Here is a 21,829-nt window from a genome sequence, read left to right on the forward strand (position 1 = left end):
TATTCCTGGAATAAATCCCACTTGATCATAATGTATAATTCTTTTAATATGCTGTTGGATTCTGTTTGCTAGTATTTTGTTGGGTGTTTATATATAGCATCTATATTCATAAGGGATATTGGTTTGTAGTTCTTTTCTTGTGGTGTCTTTGTCTGTCTTTGGTACCAGAGTAATGCTGGCTTCACAGAAAGAGTTAGGGAGTATTCCTTCTTCCTCTAGTTATTGGAAGAGTTTAAACAGGATTGGTGTCAGTTCTTCTCTAAATCTTCAATAGAATTCCACAGTGAATCCTTCTGGTCCCAGACTTTTTCCTTTGTTGGGAGGCTTTTTATTACTGATTCAATCTCTTCTCTTGTTGTGGGTCTGTTGAAGTCTTCTACTTCCTTTTGAGTCAGTTTAAGTAGGTTATTGCCTCTAGGAATCTGCCCATTTAATCAAAGTTATCAATTTTGTTGGAGTACAGTTGTTCATAGTATTCTGTTATGATCTTTTTTACTTCAATTGGGTTCACCTTGGACTTCCTGCTACTGCTTGTACAATACCTATGATTTTCCTCCTCTACCCTTTACTGAGGGGACACTGGTAGTTCAATGGTGGAATTCTTGACGTTCATGCAGGAGACCCAGGTTTGATTCCCTGCCAATGCACCTCATGCGCAGCCACCACCTGTCTGTCGGTGGAGGCTTGCATGTTGCTGTTTCAGGTTTTAGCAGAGCTTCCAGACTAAGACGGACTAGGAAGAAAGATCTGGCAATCTACTTATGAAAATCAGCCAGTGAAAACCCTATTGATCATAACAGTGGTCTCATCTACAACTGATCATGGGGATGGCTCAGGACTGGGCGGCATTGCATTCCACTGTTCATGGGTTTCCAAGAGTTGAGATTCACTTGACAGTGGCTAACAAGAACAAGAACTCCTTTACTGACCCCCTTCCCTCTACCTGGAAAACCCTCCTACCCATCTCTACCTTTCCACTGAAATTAGAAGGAGGGAGCTTGTAAGTGAGGATGGACAGACTCTCAGAAGCAATCACAGCTACAAAGTACCAGGAAATGCTTTGCTTTCTTCTGTAAAATGTAATTCCAGAAATGCTAGCAGACATCTATTATCAGCTGGTATTGCAATTCATTCTCAATTCTATTTATATGTCACCAGGGCTTAATCTCTACCAGTGAATGTACTGTGTACTAGAAATGTCTTCTGGGGTCGGGGAGAAGTAACCTGCCCCCTGCTTATTAAGTTACTCAAGGGGAAGCTCTTTCTCTTCCTTGGAATAGTTTAGTGAATATTTTGGAGAAGCCAGTTTCAGTTCCCTCGTCTGTACGGTGCCTCCTCTGCATGGTCTTCCTCGCTGGGTTGTTGGAGGATCAAATGTGATACTGTATATAAAATCCATTTGTGAACTCCAAAGTAATGTTCATGTGATTACCAAAGACGTTACCACACAGGGAAAAAATCCTATCCATGTTACCAAACTCCAGGTCCCTGTCCCTTCTCTTGTGGCCCTTGTCACATTCTTATTCAAGGTATAGCTAGCTGAGTCCAGGCACTTCTACTGTGACAACACTTATGCATCCTGAAAATGCTGCTTTCTGCAAAATCACACAGTAAAAATAACAGACTAGTGTAAAAACATGATTGGGAGCAGACCACTCAAAATCTATGGAATTTAGTATCCTAACCCTAAAAGCTCCACGATAAATCCTAATGATAATAAAAATCTCAGCACAGTTAATTCTCTACAGCATCTGCACCCTGCTTCACAGTCAGCCAATCCTTTGCAGCCTTCACCCTGGGGGCCTATGTTTCCTTTTTCAAGGTATTGGTCCTGAGTACACTCAGGTCTAATAGAGAACATTTTAATCACAATTAAAGATCTGATCCCGTTGGAGTCTTCTTCATCAGCCCATTGTTTTAACGCAAGGGAAACTGTCTTCACAGTTTCTTCATCTGCCCTTGTAGCTTCCCCAGAAAACACAGAAGGAAGCAAGGTGGCTCACACAGCTATTAGTATTGTTACACTTGCACTGAAGTGTCTGCTTTTTTTCTTAAAGTCTTTATTTGAACCTACCCCAGTGGTGTGGTGGAAGAAAGGCCTGGTGATCTGCTTCTGTAAAGACTATAGCTGGGCAAACCCTATGAAGTAGTTCTACTCTGTAACACATGGAGTCGCCATGAGTCAGAACTGACTTGTCAGCAATGTTTTTTTGTTTGTTTGTTTTATCTATTGCTAAATGTATTCATTTCCTGTGGCTGCTGTAACCAGTTACCACACATTCTGTGGCTTAAATCAATATGAATTTATTGTCTTACAGTTCTGGAGGTCAGAGGTCCACAATGAGTCTCACTGGGCTAAAGTTAAGGTGTTGGCAGGGCTGTGTTCCCTCTGGAGGCTCCAGGGGAGAATCCATTTCCTTGCCTTTTCCAACCTCTAGAGGTTGCCCACACTCCTTGGCTTGTGGCTCCCTCCCATCTTCAAAGCCAGCAGTAGCTGGTTGAGTCTTTCTCCCTGGGCATCACTCTGACTCTGACTGTCCTGCTTCCTCTTTCACTTATAAAGACCCTTGTGATTACATTGGGTCCACCTGGATAACCCAGAATAATGTCCCCATCTCAAGGTCAGTTAACTAGTACTTTAATTCTACCCACAATCTTAATTCCCCCTTGTATTGTAAAATAACATCCACAGGTTCTGGGGATTAGGATATGGGCATCCTGGAGGAGGGGAGGCATGCATTATTCTGCCTACCAAACAAAGCTGTGTTTTTGTTTTTGTTTTTAAATTGTAAGAAAACTTGCCCCAGATCTCTTTAAAACATTTAGAAGCTTGGAACAATTGCATATGAACCAAGGTAGCTTCCGTGTTATATCATTATCAACCCCCCCCCCCCATAACTGCATAGGAAGTAATTCCCATGAAAGGAACATGCGCTGTAGCAAAGCAGATTATGTTTGTCTTATTCTTCTCACTAGACCATGAGCTCCCTGATAGTAGGGCTTTGCCTTACTCTTCTTGTGTTCCCTGCCACACAGGCCGCATTGTGTGTCCTCAGTGAAGAGCTGCTAAAATGAACTGAATTATCACTAACTAGATACATATTTGTCTGTCAGTTTGTCATACTGTGGTGGCTTGCATGTTGCTGTGTTGTTGGAAGCCATGCCACTGGTATTTCAAACACCAGCAGGGTCACCCATGGTGGACAGGTTTTAGTGCTGCTTCTAGACTAAGAGAGACTAGGAAGAAAAGCCTGGCAATCTACTTCCGAAAATTAGCCAATGAAAATCCTGTGGATCATGATGGCATATTGTTCAATAAAGTGCTGGAAGATTGGCCCCCTTAGGTTGGAAGGCACTCAAAATACATAGTGGTCGCAACTGTGGACTTGAGCATGCCAGTGATCATGAAGAGGACACAGGGCCAGGCAGCATTTTGTTCTACTGTACATGGGATTGTCATGAGCTGGAGCTGACTCAATGGCAACTAACAATATAGATATATTTTTTTGTCTTTTTATTTTTTTATCGTACTTTAGGTGAAGGTTTACAGAACAAACTAGTTTCTCATTCAACAGTTAGTACACATACTGTTTTACAACATTGGTTAACAACCCCACGACATGCCAACACTGTCCCAGCTAGACCTTGGGTTCCCTATTACCAGCTTTCCTGTCCCCTCCTGCCTTCTAGTCCTTGTCCCTGGGCTGTTGTGCCCCATTAGTCTCATTTTGTTTTATGGGCCTGTCTAATCTTTGGCTGAAGGGTGAACCTTGGAGGTGACTTCATTACTGAGCTAAAAGGGTATCCGGGGACCATGCTCTCGGGGTTTCTCCAGTCTCTGTCAGGCCAGTAAGTCTGGTCTTTTTTTGTGAGTTAGAATTTTGTTCTACATTTTCCTCCAGCTCTGTCCAGGACCCTCTATTGTGATCCCTGTCAGAGCAGTCAGTGGTGGTAGCTGGGCACCATGTAGTTGTGCTGGACTCAGGCAACTAACAATATTGATACATCTAAAGCAAGTCTTTTGATAAAAGGTGAAGGATAAATCATTGTCCAAGAAACCAATCAAGAGACAAAGAAATCTTGGGAGGGAAACCCCCACGTACCTTGAGCACAAAGTTGTCCTCAGCCTGGAGCTTCAGCTCCATGACCGCCTTCCTAACCAAAGCTTCGAAGTTGAGGTCTCTCCTCCGGGGGACATCCAGGGCAGGAAAGAGGTCCCCGATCAGGCCCATGAACACTGGCATGTCATCGGTCACGATCTTGGGGATGTTAAAGTCTCTCAAGGAGCGCATTAGGACTTGATCCTCAGGCCGGTCAGGGTCTCCTCGCTTCAGGGACCCTGCCACCACAAGAACAGACTTGATGGCCCGCAGGCCCCAGTCATAGTGGTCCTGTGGGAAGACACTGCAGGTTACAACAAAGTTTCTGGGATGCAGAACACCATGTGCTCAGACTGGTGTCTGGACAAAAGGTATCATTTAGTGTCCTAAAGAGTCTTAGGGTGCTTCTGAGTTCCAGGAAGAGGCATGGGACCTGGCTGGTACTTCCTGCTGGTTCCCAGCTGGGATGACAACAAGGCAAACACAGAACACACAAGGGGTAGGGGAGAGGGGGATTAAATAGAATCATTTCCAGACCTCTCTAGCTCCTCCTTGAACATTAGAGGGCAGAAGGGTTGTCAAGGAGGGAGCCATGTTAGCTCTTAGAGACTGCTGAGGCTGAGGTGATATGCTCTACCTGGAGGCCTTCAAATTCTCTGAGAAAAGATGTTTCCAATAATAATAATAGTTCCTTGAAAATTTTTTCAATGGCTGGGGACCACTGGTCACAAGTGCTCACAGTAGAGTCTATGTGAGAGTGGGCCATAGTGTGGACTCTAGGTCCTACAGCAGCATGGAGGAGGAAGCGGGTAGAGTGAGTGGTTCAGAGCAGAGATCCTGAACTCAGACAGACCTAGGTTCAAATCCCAGCTCTGCTACTTGCTTCATAAACCAGAAAACCAAACCTGTTGCCGTCGAGTTGATTCCGACTCATAGCAACCCTATAGGACAGAGTAGAACTGCCCCCGTAGGGTTTCCAAGGAGTGCCTGGTAGATTTGAACTGTAGACCTTTTGGTTAGCAGCTGAGCCCTTAACCACTGCGCCACTAGGGCTCCATTTGCTTCATAAGAGATCATTACTTAATTAAAGCCGTGATAATTGCTACAAAGGAAAGATTCAGCATGCAATGAAAAACAAAGAACACGGCAGCTGTACCTGGGCTGTGATCAGACTTTCCTGAAGAAGTGATATGTAAAGAAGACCTGAAGGAGTAGAATTCAGTCAAGCATGGACGAGAAAGAAGTGCAGTCAAGGAAACACTGTAGTTAAGGTTGGAGGAAACAGTATGCCCACTGACTCAGGGGAGGAAAGAAAATAAATTTCAAGGAACTCAAAGAAGATCGACGTAGGTGGAGCACAGCATAGCAGGGAGAGGCTGTAAGCTGACGCTGTTGAGGAAGGCAGGAGACAGAGCACCATTTTTCAGAGAGAGTGGTCTTATCCTAAGGTCAGTGAGGAGCATTTGTAAATGATCACTCTAGCTGGTGGGTAAAGAACAGATTTAAGGAATTAAAATGGAGTAGGGCAACTAGTAGGGAGACAGTTGGAATAGTTAAAGCAAGAGATGTGGGTGCTTGGAACTAAAGTGGTAGCAGAAGGGATGGAAAGAAAATGAGACTTAATTCACAAATATTCAGAGGGCAGAATCATCAACAGTTCATGATTAGATTAGGTTAAGGAAGAGGGAAGTGTCAAGCATAAGTGCCAAGGTTCCAGAAATAACAAGTGAGTGAGCTCTATGCACCGAAGCAAGGAACTCAATGGAAGTAGGCTTGGGGTGGGAGTTGGCATGGAAGACCAGCTTTAGATGTGTTTAACTGGGTTTTTTTTTTTTTAAACACTCAGGTGGAGATGTGGTATAGACCATTGTGTGTATGAATTTAGAGCTCAAATGAGAGATTGGGGCTAGATCCATAAAAGTGGAAGTCATTGGCCTGAAAAGAGACGGTGGTAGAGAACCTAGAGAGAGGATACAGTGAGAAAAGAAAGGGGGCTGAGAAGTATAAAGAAAACCAGGGGAAGTTTATCCATCATGGACAGACTTCATAGGGTTCAGAGAGCCCATGCTGTGACAGCAAAGGTGATCAAAGAAAGAGAACCTCAAAGTGAAGGCAAAACTATTGGAAACCATCCAGCTTGTTCAGCCATCCTTTCCACCAAGAGATTCTCCATCCAAGGCATAAACCTAGAGGTGCTTTGTCATGTTTTATTAAAGTGTTATTCCTATATGGGGTGGAGAAGAAACTGAAGTTGTCAACAATTTCATTCTACTTGGATCAACAATCAACATCCGTAGAAGCAGCAGTGAAGAAGTCAAACAACATATTGCATTGGGCAAATCTGCTGCGGAAGACCTCTTTAAAGTTCTAAAAAGCAAAGATGTCACTTTGATGACTAAGGTGCGTCTAACCCAAGCCATAGTTTTTTCAATTGCCTCACATTGCATCTGTAAGTTGGATAATGAAAAAAGAAGACAAAAGAATTGATACCTTTGAACTGTGGTGTTTGTGAAGAATACTGAATATACTGTGGACTTCCAAAAGAATGGACATATCAGTCTTAGAAGAAATACAATGTTCCTTAGGAACAAGGATAACGAGACTTCAGACACATCATCAGGAAAGACCATTCGCTAGAAAAGGACATCATGTTTGGTGAAGGAGAGGGTCAGAAAAAATGAGGAAAACTCTCCATGAGATGGATTGTCACAAAAGCCACAACAATGGACTCAAAGATACCAATGGTCATGAAGATGGTGCAGGACTGGGCAGCATTTTGTTTTGTTGTACATAGGTTGCCATGAGTTGGTGCCAACTCCACGGAAACCACCACCACCAACAACATATAAGGAGCCCCTGCCCTAAGCAGACGCAGCAATGAGAAGAATGGGAGCAGTTGGAGCAGTCGGACTTGACTCAAGGGCAACAGGTTTTTTGGTAGTCAGTGCTAACCCTCTCCTCCCAAACCTCCTCCTCTCCCACTCATGTTCCTGCAGGTAGAGACCATCCCCTCCCAGGCTTTCAATGGCCACTGCAGTGTTTCTCCTGGGGTACAGGTGATCTGTGGGCTGTTGCTAAGTATTCTATTAAAAAAGGAGTCCTCTAATTATATAATTTTGAAAAATGCTGGGCTAAACAACCAAACATGCATCTTTATTGTAGAACTTTCCAGCTTTTAATATGCATATGAGCACAGCGAATCTCTACGAGCAGGCTCTAATACACTGGACACAGAACGCCTCTAGAGCTGGGGCTGTCACATGTGACTGATCATCCAGTCTTCCCAGGGAGCATACCTGTTTGGAGAGAAGCTCTTTGCACAATTGGTAAAGGGTGATGAATTTTCTGGCTAATAAACGGGCTTCGATGAATCCTTCAGCCACCAGCATGATTTCACAGATCAACTCAAAGTCTGGAACAACCATTGCACAAGGCCTGTGTACAGGGAGGCAGAAGGCTGAGACAGTTTTTCAACCACAGAGATGAAGGGGAGATTATAAACAAGAAAAACTGGCTTAGATCATGGCAGAGACATCTGTGAGTGCAAAAAAGTCATGGAAAGACTTTAGCAATTTTTTTTGTCCAGGATCTTCAATTTGCAGACAATTAGGGATGAAAGAAGTGAACTGTCTTGCCCAGGATGATGAATAATGTTAGCAGAGAGGGCAGAGTTGGGGCTATAGCCCATGTCTTGAAACTTGAGAGTCCAGTGTGACTTATATAAGGCAACGATTGGTAAAGCAAGTTGTCTAGAATAGATTGGGGCTAAGGTGGAAGAATCAGGTCTCTCTGGGTATCTTTAAAAACCTGAGAATCTCTCTATTCTCTCATCATCCTCAAGACATGTGTCTCCTCCAAGCCTAGATGTCGTTGTTGTTGTTATTAATCTGCCCTTGCATGAAAATGTAAGTATCTAATGCTGAGGTGTAAAGGTAGATACCTATTAACCTCACCTTCAACCAAAACTGCATATATGAGAAAATAAACGTACCAAATCAAAAAACCAAACCCGTTGCCATTGAGTCGATTCTGACTCATAGCAACCATATAGGACACAGTAGAACTGCCTCATAGGGTTTCCAAGAAGCAGCTGGTGGATTCAAACTGCTGACTTTTTGGTTAGCAGTGAGCTCTTAACCACTGTGCCACCAGGGATCCATAGTATATTATAAATATGTCTTTTTTTTATGGTGATCTTTTTCTCTAGCTCTAGACACATTTGATTGTAAAATTGCTTATTTTTATTAATTCATTAGGTATGTAGTAGGAGCCTAAGGTTGTTACATTTGCATTTCTTTAACTGCATTTCCCTACACTGATACAAAATTTTGAAAAACATTTCATTCAAGTGTAGTTTTATTTTATTTTATATTGTATTCAAATTCGAAGGGTCAACCAAATACTTACATTTTCAAAATTATTTTGAAATTTGAAAATAAGGTTAAATGTATATCCATACAAAGAAATGCAAAGCTGCCACAAAAGAATAATGTTGTACAACATGATGAACATACTTACCGTCACTGAATTGTACAGAAAAAAAAGTTGAGATGGCAAATGTTTTGTTATATATGTACTTACCACAGTTAAAATGATAACAATAATGCTGCAGAAAAAAAATATTTACTGAATGACATGGGAAAACAAATTACTAAAAGCAAGATTCTAAACTTCAACTTTGGAAAGAACAATAGTGTGCCTACACTATTAATGCCGAGTGGTTACACTGATTACCTCTGCATGACTGGACTGTGGGTGGGTAGAAGCAGAGGCTCTGGAACAGACTGCCTGGGTTCAAACTCCAGTTCAGCGCTTACTAACTGAGCAACCCTGAACAATTTGCTGAATCCCCGTCTCCTCGCTGTACAATGGAGATACTAGTAGTATTCACCTGGTAGGGTTTTGAGAGCATGAAATGCGAACACATTTATTGTTTTTAAAATCTTTTTCTGTTTTTTTCCCCAAACTTTCTTCAATAAATGTGTTTCTTTTAAATTCAAGGAAAAATGTAAAGAATAATTCTTATCAAGGTGGTAGCCCACCTCCTTTACTGTTTGTGACACAAGGCTTATTTAATAAATAAACACCTTGTGTAAACAAACAGCACTCAATACAGTAAGCTGTGGCACCAGTTTAGACAGCAAATTTGCCATTCCAACAAGCTCTTGGTTAAAATGGGAGCTGCCTGAATTAGGAGATGCCCACACCACACCTGTGACCTAGGGGCTTGCCACCATTGGGGCAGCTTAAAAGCGAGGGGCTAAAGTCCTCAGGTATCTGCCCACTGGCCTCCTTGTCCTCTGGAAGTCCATGAAAACACCGACCCCACATGGCCAAACAGAGCACTGGGTCTCTCAGTCCAAAAGCAAGACAGACAGATTTGTCATAGCTCCTCACAGCCTCTCTCTCTCAGGAAACAGATCAGCAGGCGGCAAATCAGAAGGCTTGAGCATCCTTCAGTTTTCTCTTTGTGGGGCTGACTTCTCTTTTCTGAAAACAGAATCGAGACTCCAGCTCCTGCTGGAAAATGCAATTGTGTTTTCTTATCAAAATAAAGAATATTTAAAAACATGGCAATATCCACCAGTAGCAGGGGTGAAATAAAGGATGCGCTCTCATGCATTGCTAGTAAGAGTGTAATTCGGCACCACTCTGCTTAGAAAGCAATCAGGCAATGTGTATCAAGAGCCTTAAAAATGTTCCTACCTGTTAACTCAGTAATTCCATTTCTGGGAATCTAGCCAAAGAAAATAATCATGCATACAGAAAAAAAGATTTATACAAAAAAATGTATATTACAACGTTATGTATAAACATTTTTTAAATGTTAGAAACAGTCTTAATATGTAGCTATAGGGGATCAGTTAATTACACTGTAGACCATGTACTTGACAGAATAATATGCAGTCATAAAATGAGATTTATTAAGAATATATAATAAAAGAAAATATTTATGCTATGACTATGATACACTACAAAATAAAAACAAAGCAATACAAAATTGTATGTAGATGACAAGTGTATGAACTTCAAACATGCATATAAAGAAGACCAGAACAAAATCAAGCAAATATAATATCAGTAGTAACGGCATTAAGTGTTTTTTTAAAATTTACTTTTCTATATGTTCCCTACTGTCTCCAACATATGTGGGCCTGGTGCTGGCAGGGCTCACCTGAAGAGGGCCTTGAGGTTCTCAGGCAGCTCGGTACGGCCCGCATAGCCGGGGTTCATGGTAATGAAGATGCCCACGGAAGGATTCAGGCTGATCTCCTCCCCAAGGAAGCTAAAACGCTGCTTCTTGTCTCTAACTGCATCTTGAATGCTTTTCACCTGGTGAAGACAAATGAGTAAAAAATGCCTCTGCTGCATCCCCTCGTCAGGGTGATGGCGGAAGCTGGGAACCCACAGTTACAGACAGGTCCTGACTCTGAAGACAGGTCACGGGGCTGTGGCACCCTGCACCTTCCCTACAGGCTCTAGGGGCATGTCTGAAAGGATTCTAAGTGGTTCAGAGGATGGGTGAACAGCAAGCTTAACTCTGACAGTCAGTTTCCTCTGTGATGACAGCTAAAGTGTATTAGCACCGAAAAAGACATCATGTTTGATAAAGTAGAGGGCCAGTGAAAATGAGGGAAACCCTCAGTGAGATGTATTGACACAGTGGCTGCAATAATGCACTCAAATGTGCCAACGGTTCTGAAGATGGTGCAGGACCGGGCAATGCTTTTTTCTGTTATACGTGGGGATGCCCTGAGTCGGAGCCCGCTTGATGGCAACTAACAAGAACAAAAATGTTAGCAGTGATCATAGGCTGGGCACTGTTCTGGACACTTGCTATGTACTAACTCACGTGATTCTCCCAACAACACTTTGAGGAGGGCACTTTTTTTTGTTAAACCATCATCCTCGTTTCCCTATGATAATACAGAAGTATTGAGAGGTTAAGTAGCTTGTCCAAAGTTACACAGCTATTAAGAGGCAATATCAGCATTTGAATTCAGACAAATGGATTGCCACTGCATGACAGAGAATGCCAGTACTTATACCTGGAACTGGTCTAAGGATTAAGTGAAATGAAGTTTTTAAAGGGCTTAGCATATAGAAAGTGCTTAAAAATAGCAGCTGGCAGGGTAGCTGTTAATATGACGATCATCGTCCCAGTTGTGGTCTTGTGGTCCCATACTGGTTTAACTTCTACAGCCACTCTCCACACTGTATCTGTGGAGCAGGCTGTGTGAGCACAGGCTGAGGTGGAGTGATGATGCCTTTGGGGATGGGGCAGCGTGTCTATATTGAGGGGTGGAGGGAGCCGTGATGGCAAAGATAGGCTGGTAGAGCTATTAATGCCTTTCTAAAGAGTCCCTGGGTAGTGCAAACAGTTAATGTGCTCGGCTGCTAACAGAGAGCTAGGTGACTCCAGTCCACCCATAGGTACCTCAGAAGAAAGGCCCAGTGATCTACTCCTGAAAAATCTGCCACTGAAAACCCCATGGAGCACAGTTCTACTCTGACACACATGGGGTCACCATAAGTTGGAGTCGTCTCAATGGCAACTGGTTTAAAGAGGCTAGACTTTTAGGGATTTAAGCTGAAGCTTGACCCGGTCAGATCTACGTTTTAGACCAGTCTTACAATAGTGACAAGAGCAGAAAAGAGTAGTGACAAGAAATTCAATGATTTATTTTCACCCATTGGTTCTTTGGAAAAACATGTACAAAAATGATCAACAGGCAAGTCTACAGGCTTGCTCGACCAGGTCCCAGAGTGTCTTTGAATATTTTCAGCATCTCAGGGTTGTTGAAAGAAAAACGTGAAATCGGGGACCATCTCGAGGTTTTGAATAAGCCCTGGCACGTAAGCTAAAGGGATCCTGGTGGCACAGTGGTTAAGAGTTCGGCTGCTAACCAAAAGGTCAGCAGTTTGAATCCACCAGCCACTCCTTGGAAACCCTACAGTCCCTATGAGCTGGAAATGAATTGATGGCAATGGGTTTTCTTTTTAATTGTAAGCTAAGAACAGGGTGCTAGAATAGCCACGGGTAGCCTCGTTCTGTGGAGATGGGGCTGGAGGTGTGTGTGTGTGTGTGTGTGTGTGAGAGAGAGAGAGAGAGAAGGAAAGACAGAAAGACAGACCATCTAGTACTGGGCAAGGTGTCTCCAATGCCTGGAAGTGTGGGCATTCTCCAGAATGCCCGATGGTTCTACAGTTAGGATCCAGCTCCCTTCTCAAAGTCAAGCTGTAATGACCGAACACATTGAGACTCACAGAAATTAGTTTTTAAGACTGAAACTTCTGTTTGGCTTGCAGAATATCAATGTTATTATGGCAGCAGCAGTGCTAGCATGGGGGCCCAACAGACTGAGTTTTGTGTGTTCTGGCAGCTTTCACGAGCACAGCTCTGCCATGGAGCCCCTCACCACCCTCATTACCCTGCAAGACATGCAAGCGGGAAAGGCTGAACTGCTTGCTGCTCGGCCACTGGTTTCTCTTGTTTCTCCCGTCTACACAATACACCGAGCGCTCACCTTTTTATGGAGTGAGGAGGTGAGTGTAACTACCATTTACAAACTGCTCTGATAACTTTGGGTGAATGTTGAGGCAAGAGCCAAGGACCCTTTCTATTGCTCGCTCTGACTCAGCATTCTCTCCTTGAAACATCAAAGCCCAGAATCCTCCCTCTCAGCAAGAACTTACGATGCACGGTAGGATCGGAGGCAGCTGTGCTTTTGTGTAAAATTCTGTAGGGGGGAACTTGAGGAAGAGTGTTGAACAGACTTGATGACGCAATTAACGCTGGAGCATCAGTGCTAACAGAAGGCTCTGTCAGTCTGGTTTGTACAGGACAGGAGGCTGTTTGCCTGGAAGTTCCTCACTGTTTTAACAGCAACTGAGGTCCATGGAACAAGCCACTGGGCTGTGACAGTGGCCAGGGTCCTGGGGGCCCTGATAAAGTCCAAAGTCTTTCTGGTTGCCAGGGAGAGAAGCAGGTCGGCTGGGATCTGATGGACTAAACTGCAAGCACAGTCAGGTGGAGGTATAGGCGGACTGGTATTTAATGCTGCCAGGTACACTCCTCATTCACGGGGGTCTTTCTCCACTACACATACACGGACATTTTAAAGCCACAGGGAATAACAAAATAATAACTAACATTTATCAAGTACTTGATGTGTACTGGGCGCTACCCTGAGTATTTTACATAATCATCTCATCCGAGCCTCCCAACAGCTGTGTCAGATGGGTGGTCTTAGGTCTTCATTGCACAGATAAGGAAACTGAGGCAGAAGGCAGTAAAGACACTTGTTGGAGATAATTGTACTATGGTTCTGTAGGATGCTAACATTAGGAGAAGCTAGGGGGGTGCTGTATATAGGAACTCCCTATACTTACTTTTTCAACTTTAGTGTAAGTTTAAAATTTGTTCAAAATAAGAAGCTCAAGGGGAAAAAAAGAGACTCACCTCATGCCCAACAGTTGGAAAGTGGGGCAATGCAGATTTAAAACCAGGCAATCTGGCACCAAAAAGCACATGCTTGTAACCACTTCTCCTAACTGCCTCTACCAGCAGGAACATGGTGACAGCCACACACCTGGTTCTCATCAAATATATATATTTTCAGGGTAACTTGATTTGTTCGGAAGATAATCATGCTTGTTATAATTTAAAGATATAAGGTTCCACAAAACAAGGCAAGGTTTTTTTGTTTTTTTTTTTTTTTGCCAGTTTTAAAAAAACAAAAAAATGTCGAAACCAGTGTTCTTAACTCGGGTGACTTTTCCCCCTCAGGGGACATTTGGCAATATCTGGAGACATTTTTGGTTGCCACAACTCGGGGGAGGGTGCTACTGGCATCTAGTGGGCAGAGGCCAGGGGTGCTGCTAAGCAGCCTACAACGCACGGGACAATTCCCACAACCAAGAAACATCTGACCCCAAACATCAAGAGTGCTGAGGCTGAGAAACCCTGATCTAGACCAAATATGTTGCCAAAGTGGACACCGAGGTCAAGGAGATATAGTGACTTGTCCACCATTCCATAGCTTGTATCCCTGGGTACCATGCAAATTCCTAGCCTGATCCCAGATTTATAAATCAGAAACTCTGAGGGTGGGGCCCAACAATCTGTGTTTTCACAAGCCTTCCAGGTGATCTGGATGCATGCTTAGGTTGGAGAACCACTGCAGTCCGGTCAATTCTTGGGTCTCTACTCATACCTGCTTTTGCCCAGGTGTCCTCAATGATCCCTGCATACTGAACCCCTCCTTCCCTTCCTCTCTCAGGTGAGCCTGGGTCCTCCACTCCCTTCTGCCCCACCTGCCATGGAGGGGACTTGTCACTCACCCCACTAACCCAAACCAGCCGGCCTCAACCTTGTGTGTCTCGATGTGAGTCCAAAGTCTAGTCTTCTGAGGAAGTCCCCAAAAAACCAAGCCAGTTGCCACTGAGTTGATTCCAACTCATGGCAACCCCATGCACTGCAGAGTAGAACTGCACTCTATAGGGTTTTCAAGGCTGTGACCTATCTTTCTTCTAAGGTGCCTCTGGATGGGTTCAAACCACCAACCTTTTGGTGAGTAGTTGAGCGCTTAACTGATTGTGCCACCCAGGGACTCCTTATGTGACAGTCTCCCTCTCAAGCTCTGTTTCTCAAAGTTTGCTGAATATAAAAACCACATGGGAAGCTTAAACAAACAAATAAACAAACAAACAAACAAAAAAAAACAGGTCCTACCCCAGACCAATTAAATCAGAATCTTTGGGCGTGGAGACTGCACATTACTATTTTTCAGAATTCTTCAGGCAATTCCAATATGCAGCCAGGGTTGAGATTACTGTGCTAGAGCAGTGCTTCTCTGACTTTATTGTGTGTAGGAACCACTGGAGAGTGTGTGAAAATGCAGATTCTGTTTTAGCAGGTCCTGGGTGGGGCCTAGGGAGCCCGGGGGCACAGTGGAAGCGCTCAGTTGCTAACTGAAAGATTGGCAGTTTGACCCCATTAGCTGCTCCACGGGAGAAAGATGTGGCAGTCTGCTTCCGTAAAGATTTACAGGCTTGGAAACCCTATGGGGCAGTTCTACTCTGTCCTACAGGGTCATTATAAGTTGGAACAGACTCAACAGCAGTGGGTTTGGTGGGTTTCAGGTGGGGCCTGAGAGCTGCATTTCTAACAAGCTCCCAAGTGATGCTGGCGCCGCTGATCCAGTTTGAGCAGCACTGGGCTAGAGGACAGCACTCACACTTGGCTCCCCTCAGGACACTCTCAGGACAGCTGTTGGCCAATTAAGTGTCTTTGCCACAGGCCACAGCCTCCGCTCAGCTAGATGAGTTCTCTTCTCTTTCCAGCCTCAATAACCCTTAAATCATACCTGCCCAATGAGACTTATTTTTTGCCTTGTATTTTGGAGGTTTGTATAGACTTTACCTCTGTATATTCCAGGCCAGCCCGTCTTTCAAATAATCAGTTCTGTTATCTGCACAAGCCACGTGTACTTCTCTGATCCTCGGACTTGATTTCTGACTTGAGCGATATTTTTCCCCTCATCCACCGGCAGTTGGTGATCACCCAGGGTTCCGTCCCTGCATTCTCCCAGTCAGCCTAGGGCCTTGAATCTGATACACTCAATGAAGTATTTAAGTCATACTACCTCTCTGCAATATGTCCCCAGGTGGTGCAAATGGTTAACATGCTCGGCTGCTGACTGAAAGGTTGGAGGTTCGAGTCTACCCAGAGTCACCTTGGAAGAAAGACCTGGCAACTTACTTTTGAAAAATCAGTCACTGAAAACCCTATGGAGCATAGTTCCACTCTGACACACAGGGGGTCGCCATGAGCCAGAATGGATTCCATGGCAACTTTTTGTTAAATCTCTCTGCAGGGGCACTGGTGCTCTGATGGTAGAATTCTCGCTTTCCTCGCGGGACACCTGGGCTTGATTCCTGGCCAACGCACCTCATGGGCAGCTACACCTGTCAGTGGAGGTTTGTCTATTGCTCTAATGCTGAACAGGTTTCATCAGAGCTTCCAAACTAGGGCTGACTAGGAAGATAGGCCTGGAGATCTAATTCTGAAAATCGGCCAGTGAAAACCCTATGGATCACAACGGTCTGATCTGCAGCCGATCATGGGGGTGGTACAGGCCCGGGCAGTGTTCCGTTCCATTGTGCATGGGGTCGGCATGAGTCACAGCTGACTCAGGGGCAGCCAACAACACCACCTCTCTGTGGGGGACTTATTTTAAGGAGGTCATCAGCCGGCCCCTGCTACCTGAATCCTCTCAGCTTTCTCTCCACCCCCTACCTTGCACCTTTCATTCCAGGGAAGTGGCCCACTCTGTGGTCCCCTGGGGTCACTCTCCTTTCAAGGCTTTGCCCCCAGATGCCTTATTATTAAATTCCTGCCTGGCTGACACCACAGTTTCCCTCTGCAGTCGCAGACTGGAGTCTGCTGCCTTCGTGAAGTGCAGCCCACTCTTCATTCTTTAAATTGTTTTCTCCTTCTGATTTTTCACAGTAGACCTCAAGCTCCTTTGGCTCAGAGGCTTGAGCCTTTGTGTGGTGCCTAAGTGCTGGGAACACTGCTCTGGGGGGCTCCTAATCCTTGCTAACTATCTTCTGCTTCTGGCTGCTTCCTGCCTCTTCCTGGCTGTTGGAGGTCACACCATGGGGAAGGGGAGGAAGGAGCAGGGGTGCCTGGCCAGAGAGCTCGGACTGGACAAGGTGCTGGAGGTGAGGGTGGTGGGTGTGACTTGGTTGCATATGCCCCTGGGCTCAGAAATCCAAGGCCTAGGGAACTGACTGGAAGAGCGATGGCAAGATTGTGGGAGAAAAAAAGTAAGTAGTAACTTACACATTTTAAAAATAGCAGAGTAACTTCTCTTGGAATTGCCACACAAATATTTTTCCCAGTGGACATGCAATTCTGCTTGACCAATCTGACTTACGCATGAAAATATCCACCTACGAGGACATTGGAACACCATCACTTTTCTAGAAGTTACTGGGAAGAGGAGCACAGGCGGTCGAGGAGCAGAGAAAAATGAGAGGAAGGGGGGAAGGTGGGAGAAGAGCTGTCAGCAGCTGCTGCGGCTTCTGGACCAATATGCTAGCCTGGATTAGCGTGTGAATAATTAAGTGCAATTTTCTCCTTGGAAGGATGTACGCTTTTAAATGTTACCAGCCCAGATTTTGCCCGGGCTGTTGTCAGACCTCTTTTTGGGATTTCTCCTTAGGGGTGCGTTCCTAGACCATGGTACGAATGCATCCCAGAAGCCAAAGGGAACTCATCTTGGAGCACCCGTTACGGACCTCATGTTAGGCAGTTTCCAATACGGCAAATTCACAGTGTCTACTACGCAGAGGAGTTCCTGGGTGGTACAAACAGATAGCACGCTCGGCTGCTAGCCAAAAGTCAGAGGTTCAAGTCTACCCAGAGGCGCCTCAAAAGAAAGGCCTGGCAATCTACTTCCAAAAAAATCAGCCACTGAAAACCCTGTGGAGCACAGTTCTACTCTGACACACATGGGGTCGCCATGAGTTGGGGTTGACTCGACAGCAACTAGTCGGCAACTGGATTATTCAGAGGGGTGAGGGCTGCTGGGCACTGCTTCACTGATTAGGACAGTTAAGGTTGGTCAGATTGCCTGAGGCTGGGTCAGCAGAGAGGGAGTGGAGGGCATAAAGGAGACTGGGGAAACCAGGGAGTGTGTTTCCCCTTCCCTGCTCTGTGTGTCCCGGCCATCAACTTGTCTTCAACCCATTTCCTTTAGCGCTTGGTTAAATCAGTCATGATTGTCAATATCATCATCATCACAGAGACTAACAGTTACTGAGTGCCTACTCTCTGCTTGTTGTTGTCATTAGCTGCCATCAAGTTGACTCTGACTCATGGCGACCCCACGTACAACAGAATGAAATGTTTCCTGGTCCTGCACTATCTTCATGATTGTTGGTATGCTTGAGTCCATTTTGGGGCCACTGAAGTGTCTTCCAACCTAGGGGCTCATCTTCCAGCACTATACTGGATATTCTGCTGTGATCTATAGGGTTTTCACTGGCTGACTTTTGGAAGTAGATCACCAGGCTTTTCTTTCTAGTCAGTCTTAGTCTGGAAGCTCTGCTAAAACCTGGCCATTATGGGTGACCCTGCTAGTATTTGAAACACCAGTGGCACAGCTTCCGGCATCATAGCAACAGGCAAGCCACCACAGTAGGGCAAACTGACAGGGGGGGAGGGCGCCTACTCTTTGGAGGGCTTTGTTTTCAGTGTTTTACACATATTAACTCATTTAATATTTATTACTACTCCATCAAGAAGGTACTGCTATTAACCCCGTTTAAAGACCTGGAAATCGACACATGACTTACCCAAGGCCACACAGGTAGTAAGTGGCAGGGCCGGAATTGAACACTGACAGTCTAGTTTCACAGCCTACGCTCTTAACCGCCTCCCTACTCCCTGGTCTGGCTAATCCCATTCTACAACTACCTGCTTCTTTTTTCAAAATTTCAGCGGAGCATGGAGCTTGCTTATACAAAATCTGGAGCCCAAGATGGGTTCAATGCTGAACCTGGTCCTGCCCTCTCAGTCTGCTTCCGTCTGCCCTTCTGCTGGACTCCTTGGGGGGACATGCCAAGACAGCCCTCTGGCAAGCCCCTAGCACTGAGCCCCACACTGGGACGCCACTGGTGTAACGATCCGTGGTGAATGGCCCTGGACTCCAGTGAGGACAGCCACACAGAAGGACTGCAAGCTGACTGGTGGGGCAGGAAAACCTAGCCCTCCCAAATCTGTGGCAAGCAGCCAGAAGAGAGGTTGCGGAAGGTCATAAAAGCAAAGAAGAAAGAGGTGGAAATGAAAGTGAATAGAAATAACAGAGGATATCAGGCAAGAGAATAAGATGGAAGATGACATCAGCAGTTAATATTTGCAATGGAAGAAGTTAAGAAGACAAAAACTTGCACGCAAGTATAATCATGTAGTAAAAAGAAAGGGAACAAAAATCAATCCCAGTAACCACAGCTGTGGAAAACCTAGGCTTCTCTCCTGATTTTCAGAACCACTCTGGGCCTCTAGAATTATCACTCTGAGAAAGCTTTATTTCACTTGTTTTAATCCACATTTTATACCCCAAAATAGATTGGTACCCAAAATTCAAACAGACCTTACAGAGGCACAGGAGAGATTGCATCATTCTTTGGTTCTGAGTTGTTAAGTGGCCACTCAGAGGTGAATACAGCCAGAAAACACATTTTGTTGGCCCAGCTCAGGTTTTTTTTTAAATTTTTTAATATTTTTTTAAAGAATTGAATGAGTTGACAACTTTCAGAAATGTAGAGATTTCCTAGAAAAATCTGGATTTTCAACTTGTCTTTATAAATTAAAAATCTCTCTTACATTCTTCTAAGGCAGAGGTTGCAGGTAAATGTTTAACCACCGGCTCTCTAACAATACAAAAGTGCCCCTGACTTTTAGAATTTCCAATGTTCGTGGAAATTCTACCATAGCCGATTTCCAGCTTTCAACACGATACCACAAAATGTGGAGTTGAGAAGAGAAGCACACGATTAGCTCTTGTGAGCCAAGCAAATCAAGGGTTCGAGTCCAAGAGAATATTCAAGGCCAACCACTTGACTTCTTTCCTCTACTAATTCCTACTGAATCTGACAAACCTAAGTAAAGGGATCCCTGGAAACCAGAGAACAGTGCCACATTTGTATTTCTTTAGGAAGTTTCACCAAGGCACAGTCTGGACAACAGTAAGTGGGGTGGGAGTAAGAGTAAGTCAGGTGGGAGCACTGTCTGGCTGTTAAACCCCAACGGTGGAAAGACTGACCATCGGGAGTAAGTAAGTGACCCCACAGAGCTTCCTGACCACCTGTGGCTCCAGTGGCAGCTGGAGGTAAGGGTGCACCATGGAATAGCTGACGGTGTAAGCTCCACCGTTGTTCCAGTCCCCAACTCAGGTGCTGGGGTCTAAGTCTGGATGGCTTCAGCACCTTGCCACAGCTCCAGGTCCACCCTACCTATGACAAGCACAGCGTGCCTGGCGGAGAGAGGTGACAACATGTGGGGGTGAGGATGGAGGCTGGCTTCTGCTGAGGGCAGGCAGGCCATTGGAGGGGAGGCTGCGCCTCAGACAGCTTCCTCGCCACGGCTGACCTTCTGCCTGAAGTCTCCTCCCAACCCCCTTATTCTGCCCCTGCCCTCAGCCCTACACTGTTGCTTAAGAAAAATGTCAATAAAGCTGAATTTTGCCCTTATTCCTTTGTCTGGACCAGAAAGAACTGAACAGAGGCCTATAGGGACGAAAGAGTCTACGATAGCTACATTTTTCTTCTTCTGTACTACATACGCACTGCTTTTGAAATAAAAGCAAACAATAAGAGGGGGGAATTAATCATATGGTTGTATGCCTACAGACTAGGAGCACCAAGCATGCCGTTGTCCCAAGGACCCTGCCACAGCTTTCTTCATTCCATTGCACACTTACAATTACTTTGCCTTTCTGAAGTAAAAGGTGAGGAGCTCTGAAACCACAAGCTTTCCTGTTAAGGATTGAATTGTGTCCCCTCCCCTATACACACACACAAATATAACTCGAGTTCCAAACCCTTGTACTTGTGAATGTGATCCTGTTTGGAAATAAGGTTCTTCTTTTGTTATCAGCTTGGTCAAACAAGGTCATACCAGAGGAGGGTGGGTCCTAAACCTAGTTCCTTCTGGATGGTGTCTTATAAAAGGGAGTACAGACACAGAAAGACACACGCATACAGCAGAAAGACAGATGTCATGTAAAGATACATCTACAAGCAGCCAAGAAACATCAAGAAATGCCCCAGGCTACAGAAATGAAAGAGACAAAAATCTTCCCCTGAATCAGACACAGAGAGAGAGCTTAGCCCTGCCTAAGTCCTGAATTCAGACTTCTAGCTTCCAGAACTATGAGGAAATGAACTTCTGTTCTTTAAAGCCACCCACTTGTGGTATTTTTTATTACAGCAGCACTAGGTAAGTAAGACATACCGCTAGGGCAAATTACTTTTCTTCTCTGATCTCAGTTTGTCCATATATATAACGGGAATAATAGTGGCTACTATGGATGTTGTGGAAATATAAGAAATGATGTATGAAAAGAGACTGGTACAGAACAGACTTTGAACAAGGGTTTGTCCACTTTTCCCTCCCTGCCTGCCCCTTCTGTTGCTCCCATTGTCTATGGGACCTTTACCCAAATTCAAATCCTCTCCATCCTCTTAAGGCCTTGCTTCAAGATAATGTATTTGGAAGTCTTTCCTCATACTGTGCGTCAGAATTCAAAGCACTTTTACAACATTGAAGAGTGCTCACCGCTGTCCTAGGGGCTCAAGTTTTTAAAGTGAGGGATCACATCCTGTTCATCCTGGCCTCCTCCACACCAGTCATTAACACTGTGCTCACTGCATTCTAGGGGTTCAGTAAATGTCTTCTGGATTGCTTGAAAGACTAGTGCCATGGGTACAAACAGCTGACCAAAAAATGACTTCACTCAACAACACTCACCCTGCGATCCTCACTTTATATATAATTAAGTGAGTTAGGCTGAGAGGGATAAAGCAACTTGCCAAGAGTTTCAGTGAGGAAATGGAAGAGCTGAAATTTAAGCTCTGGTCTGACTGCCTCCAAAGTCCATGCCCTTTTCAGGAAGCTGTACTCCGCCATCTTGGTTGATCCTTTCCATATCCCTATA

At 44.7% G+C, this 21,829-nt stretch overlaps 1 protein-coding gene across 1 annotated transcript in view; it reads right to left on the minus strand.

Annotated features, from left to right (window-relative positions):
- Positions 1–21,829, minus strand: part of DNAH9 (dynein axonemal heavy chain 9) — a 450,622-nt gene that overhangs the window by 266,933 nt on the left and 161,860 nt on the right. The window contains exons 28-30 of the mRNA XM_012555448.1: positions 10,276–10,433; positions 7,397–7,535; positions 4,104–4,391 (exon numbers count right to left, since the gene is read on the minus strand). Of these exons, the coding sequence (XP_012410902.1) occupies positions 4,104–4,391; positions 7,397–7,535; positions 10,276–10,433 (585 nt within the window). The remainder of the gene's footprint in view (positions 1–4,103; positions 4,392–7,396; positions 7,536–10,275; positions 10,434–21,829) is intronic.

Source organism: Trichechus manatus, unplaced genomic scaffold, assembly GCF_000243295.1.
Source record: "Trichechus manatus latirostris isolate Lorelei unplaced genomic scaffold, TriManLat1.0 scaffold00040, whole genome shotgun sequence".
In the NCBI taxonomy this organism is placed as follows: domain Eukaryota; kingdom Metazoa; phylum Chordata; class Mammalia; order Sirenia; family Trichechidae; genus Trichechus; species Trichechus manatus.